Here is a 5,747-nt window from a genome sequence, read left to right as displayed (position 1 = left end):
GAGAGAGCGCGCCCGCGCATATCTATGGCGCGCGCTAGTGAAAAGTCATCTGAGAAGTATAGATAACGTTATGCTGGTATAATCAGGTCTTTTTCTTTGATAGGGGTCACTTGAAAAAGTTGAAATACCATTAATGGTGAGTTGTGTGTATAAAATTCTGGGTTTTAATGCTTTTAAGGATTTCATAATTATTATCATGCATCTTTATGATCTGTTTGTTTTTGCAGAGTAAAAATTCCATCATTGAAGTGTTTCAATTTATTTTAAAATTTCCAGACATTTCAGCAATAAAGTAAGTACTCTGTAATATCACCATGGTAACAGTCACATGACATGCAACCAAAGGAACGACACCTATTTACTTGAGGTTGAAGAATCGCTGAGATCAGCATTACTCAAAATCAGTATCAGTGACGTACTATGTAAGCCACGCCTACAGGAGCTATCTGACCACACCCAATTAGACAGTCCACCATTCACCATATTAGTACACACTGAGAAATCTAAAGCAGCTAACCTGACACACCAGCAAGAGGAGGAAGTCAGTGAGAGAGAGATAGAGTAACTTCCCGTTTTTCAATTTTTCATTTCTTTAAATGCACATGTACATGTACTTGAAAATATAAAATCAGTCCAAATATGGTATGTGGTACAAATTTAAACTAATGTCTTCCTGAAATTTGGTGCTTTACGGCAATTATTTTTTTGCATGTACATGTACATACATGTATGTCACATGTAGGGGTTTCCATGGATACAGGTCAACCCACAAGAGTATGACCACACCTCCGTCTTTCAGCCGCCCACTCGTAATCCAATGAAACTGACGCCAATCAAGTCAATCAGCAACGAAATGTTACAGGTATAAATAATATTAATAATAATAATAATAATAATAATAATGGTAAAATTCATTTTGTTTATAATACAAAAATCAATCATTAGATGGAAGTACAGCTAGCAACAAAAGAAAAAGAATAATAATAATAAGAAGAAGAAGAATTTTTTTATGGAGACAGAAGCACCAAAAAAACAATAATAATATAATAATAATAATAATATTATAATAATAATAATATAATAATAATAATAATAATAATAATAAATAGCATTTGTGGAATTTCACAAAAATTCTGAATAAATAGAGACATGTATCAATATTATTACATTACAGAGCAGGTAATGACAAATTATAATAATAATAATAAAATAATAATAATAATAAGCAGAAAAGTAGCTATAATGGTGTTTTTAGCAATATTATATTGAGGAGGAGGAGGTGGTGGGAGAAATATTAGAAAATATCAGGACATACTGTATAGTCCTTGTTCAGTTTAGCGTCCCAGTAATGGCCATCAAACACGTGATAAGAAGTATTAGTGTCTGGATCAAACTTCTCTGTGAACCATCTATGAGTAGAGAAAAAATAAGGTTAGAGAGAGAATATATGTACATGTACATTATGTGAATGAAACATAAGATATTCCACCATTATGTATTGTATACTGTCTTTATCTCTTTTTAGTAGTTACCTGGGTTTCCATTCTTCCTTCTTCTTGTCTCTTGCTTTCCTGGCTGCTCTCTGCTTCTCTTCTAGTCTTACCTTCTCCTCTCCAGCCTCTTCAATCTACAGCAAGATAAACACAATACCATGTTATTAATCTTGAAGCATTACCTGTCCTTCTTCAAGGAGCCTTTGGTCTGGTCTCTTCCTTGAATCAGTTGGACACTCAACACCTTTTGATGAAGTAAATGTGAGTTATATTGTATTATCATTATTCTTTACATGTACATAAAGTAATAGTATTAGTTGTTACATGTAGACTAGTCTTTCTCTCTCTACTTTATTACCCTCCCTCTCTTACTATCATCATGTTCATTAAGACTCATGGAGAATAAAGTGAATCCGTACTGTCTGTCATTATCAGGTAGAGGCTCGTGTGCAGTCCACAAGTTGTTCCTATTGCTACCATCTGAAGACACAAGAGGATACAGTAGTACTGCATGTACTGATAATTAATGGTTTACAAACCTGGGTCAACCCTGTCCATTCCTTTGTCCCATCGTCCCTCGAGATTATAAATGACAATACCATCCTTAGTTGTCACTTCACCTAATGGAGGTAGGTAATTATCATCATCATCATCATTATTATTATTTTAAAAGTGACTACTAACATTTAGCATTTTTGTTTAATTATAATTATTATAATTAGTGATTTTCTGTTGCTGCCTTGATACTTTTAAATTCATTTCTAAACACTCACCATTAATCTGCTTATAGTTATCCTTTGATTTGCTGTGCGGGTTCCAATTCACTACGGCCCGGTCGCCCGTCTGGTGGGAGGTTACTGTGACCACACCCTCATGATCCGCCCACAACTGGCCGATAATGAGATTGTGTACAGTCGTGTGAGGCTTGTTCCACGAATAATGGTAACCGTCTAACTTTGTTTTGAAATGAACTAAACCAGTCGGTTGGATACGAACCCACTGGAGAGAGAGAGACAGAGAGAGAGAGGGGAGGAGAGAGAGACAGAGAGTTAAGTAAGGCTATCATATAAAGATTCTTTTATTTCACTTTGAGATAAAGTAAAGTAACAATAAAACAAGTCAACGTGACATAAAGAGGAAAAGGGACAAGAAAGGATCAAAGCTGTTGACAAAAGGTACAGGAAATATCAACTTTACAAGAGATTATGTAGGTATGTATGTACGTGTAGATGTATATTTGTATGAGTGTTTCCTGCAAAGTATACTTCATAAGCTGACAAGCACTACAATACAGCTATAATAGTATGTACAATTCACACGTCATTTGGAGGATCTTAAAAATTCATAAAAAATCGAATTGTGATCGGAATGAGCTCAAACTTTAAACACAACATAAGAACATGTATATGTATCAGATAAACTTATAAAAATTAAGAATTGTCTCCTTTTCAATTTTGGCGAAATTTGGCTCAAGACCATGTACTATAGTACAGTGACTTTGGCCCAATTTTTGAGCAACTTAAAAAATTTGTAAAAAATCCAATTGTGATCGGAATCAGCTCAAACTTTCTACACAATATAAGAACATGTATATGTATCAGATAAACTTATAAAAATGGAGAAATCTCTACTTTTCAATTTTGGCAAAATTTGGCCCGAGACCATGTACTATAGTACAGGGACTTTTGCCCGATTTTGAAGCAACTTTAAAAATTCGTAAAAAATCCAACTTTGATCGGAATGAGTTCAAACTTTCTACACAACATAAGAACATGTATATGTATCAAATAAACTTATAAAAATGGAGAATTCTCTCCTTTTAATTTTTGTCAAAATTCCCTGTACTATAGTACAGGGTCTTTGGCCCGATTTTTGAGCAACTTGACAAGAAGCACTACACAAGTGTTTTTATATGGGAGATCCCTGAAGATATTGTCAACAATTAATACAAAATGGTATAAAATAGTGAATACAATACACTCAGCAATGTGCTAATCGTGCTAATTGTTCTATTAAGTTGACTGCTATGAATTAGCAACTGGTTGTTACTGGACAAGGATGGAAACTGCATGAACACACGCTATCAGCTGTCAACCATATTAGTGATAGCTGGTAGTCTAACTGCAAGGAAATACACTGCATATGTGGTCAGTTACCATACCATCAACTGGACCAGCTATATGGCTACTGATTACAATAACAACAATGACATCAGCTTTTAATATGATCATTATCTGTTAACTGGCAACATGTATATGGCTACAGATAATAATATTTAAATAAGTGGAGGGAATTAAATATAATTATTATAATTACATACAGTTAATTTGTAATGTCTGTAAATGTCATAATTTTAATGATATTGCAACATACCACACACATTACGGATTCACATGTATTGGTATATTATTGGTATATTATTGGTATATTATTGGTAATAGTAGACTCAATGTGTTGATCATACCTGTCCTCTGAATTTGATGTCTAGTTTGTACTCCTCCCAAAATACCCACTTGTCTGATTCACAGTGTAGAGCAGTGATAGGAGGATGGTGGCTTACCTGAGAAGAGAGAAAGAAAGAAAGAGAGTGAATATACATTGTATGTACAAGTAATGCATGTTTATCAGTATAACATATAAGATTTATTTTCTAGTGTCATTTGGTAGTTAGGTGTACCTGTTCTGCAATAAGGCAGTATCCTAAGTCTTTCCTAACTAACTCGTACGTCTCACCAAGCAATGGATTGAACGGCTTACTGTGTCTATAATAACAACAACAACAATAATAGTAATAATAATAATAATAATAGTAATATTAGTAACTGGGATAATAACCAATAATAGTAATAGTAATGCAATAATAACCAATAATTGTAATAGTAGATGAATTGTAATGTAATAATAATAATAGTAATCATAATTACAAAGCATATGCAAAGCACATGCTTCATTGGTCTATGAATAATAATTATTATAATCATCACATTGTGTATAGAAACAATACTCTCTTGGGGGGTCACTCATTTCTTTAATATTACCAGACCCCTCCTACCTAGTTAAAGTGCACACGTAGCAAGATGACGCTAATGCAGCTAGATACGCTAATCTATCGTAAATAGTTTCTGCCTCTAAAATTAGGGGAGAGGGGGGGAGAGAAATAAAATTTGAAGTTATTGTTATATAATGTATACCTGCTGCTTTGTGACAGAGTTCTATATACTCTACATCCTCACACAGTCTCTGCAGGTTAATGAAGTCACATGACAATCACATGATGATAGTAATGTTGACTTACTTGTAAAAACGAAATCGGTTCATTAAAGGTGATAGGCATCGATATGCGAGTGACGTCCTTACCAACGAGGTTCTTTAAGAAACTAAGTATAGAAGAAATATCCAAATATTAACGATAGTAAAGTATCAATGTTCCTATTTTGTCTATGTTAAAGTTATTGTTATTGTAGGCGTGTCAATTACAAATCACAACTCTAACTACTACAGGAGATTGCACTATCTTTGCAAGGAGAGTAAAAATTGGAAATCTTCCTCACCTTCCTTATAAGGAGTAACAGCTACTTAGTTTCTATTCTCAATAATAAATTACCCACTAAACAAAATAAATCTACTCAAACTCTTGTCGCAAGGATTATGCATTCTCCTGTAGTATAAATTAGATATTCTCATTTAATAGGACACATCCATGATTCATTGTATAATTGTAAAGTAAAGGAAGCTCACGCCCAAAGTCCAACTGTGCTCCTTTCTCTTGGAAACGGGAGCTTTTTTCTAAAAGATGTTATCGAAGATTGCTCTGTAAGTAGAGAGAGAGAGGGGAGGGAAGGAGGGGAGAGAGAGAGGGAGGGGAAAGAGAGAGAGAGGGGGAGAGGGGAAGGAAATAGAAATATCATTATATGACCACAAAACCTTTAAAGTGCATATAGATTCCTCTTTGGAAATATTTGAGCTAATGCATATTGGCAGTATCATATGCAAACAAAGCCAGCCATACTCTAAACTAATCACTTTATCCTTTGTTCATGTTTTAGCTGGGAAATATTTCCACGATAAACAGAGCTGTAGTCAAATCAAAAGAGACTGGTTCACATTATGAAGTAGACTCTCATTAAATCAGTATGGGACTAGTGTTGTTATAATGTCTATTATTAAGATCAAAGTGTAGATATACACACATGATAGTGTAAGTCCTGGCTCTCTGATAGTAGCTCACTACTGTATGGAGTGTATGATTAAAAT

General features: G+C 34.1%; 2 protein-coding genes across 2 annotated transcripts in view; one reads left to right on the top strand and one right to left on the bottom strand.

Annotated features, from left to right (window-relative positions):
* LOC105314797 (mitotic spindle assembly checkpoint protein MAD2B-like) overlaps positions 1-1,064 on the top strand; it is a 3,133-nt gene extending 2,069 nt beyond the window's left edge. The window contains exons 6-10 of the mRNA XM_020003827.1: positions 104-136; positions 228-292; positions 346-541; positions 743-862; positions 946-1,064. Of these exons, the coding sequence (XP_019859386.1) occupies positions 104-136; positions 228-292; positions 346-541; positions 743-862; positions 946-981 (450 nt within the window). The 3' untranslated portion in view covers positions 982-1,064. The remainder of the gene's footprint in view (positions 1-103; positions 137-227; positions 293-345; positions 542-742; positions 863-945) is intronic.
* A 108-nt stretch (positions 1,065-1,172) lies between these two features.
* On the bottom strand, positions 1,173-5,317 carry LOC100632511 (oxysterol-binding protein 1-like; the record flags this gene model as incomplete). The annotated part of the gene is made up of 12 exons (XM_003390419.3): positions 1,173-1,409; positions 1,533-1,627; positions 1,676-1,737; positions 1,866-1,973; positions 2,033-2,113; positions 2,267-2,492; positions 3,958-4,053; positions 4,171-4,255; positions 4,546-4,621; positions 4,685-4,733; positions 4,789-4,870; positions 5,232-5,317. Coding segments are annotated over 12 exons (1,161 nt in total), but the record flags the coding sequence as incomplete, so codon positions are not given.
* Positions 5,318-5,747: the final 430 nt, after the last annotated feature.

This window comes from Amphimedon queenslandica, unplaced genomic scaffold (assembly GCF_000090795.2).
Source record: "Amphimedon queenslandica unplaced genomic scaffold, v1.1 AMPQUscaffold_12513, whole genome shotgun sequence".
In the NCBI taxonomy this organism is placed as follows: Eukaryota; Metazoa; Porifera; class Demospongiae; order Haplosclerida; family Niphatidae; genus Amphimedon; species Amphimedon queenslandica.
The sequence above is the reverse complement of the archived record's forward strand: the minus strand, read 5'-3'. Positions and strand labels throughout refer to the sequence as shown.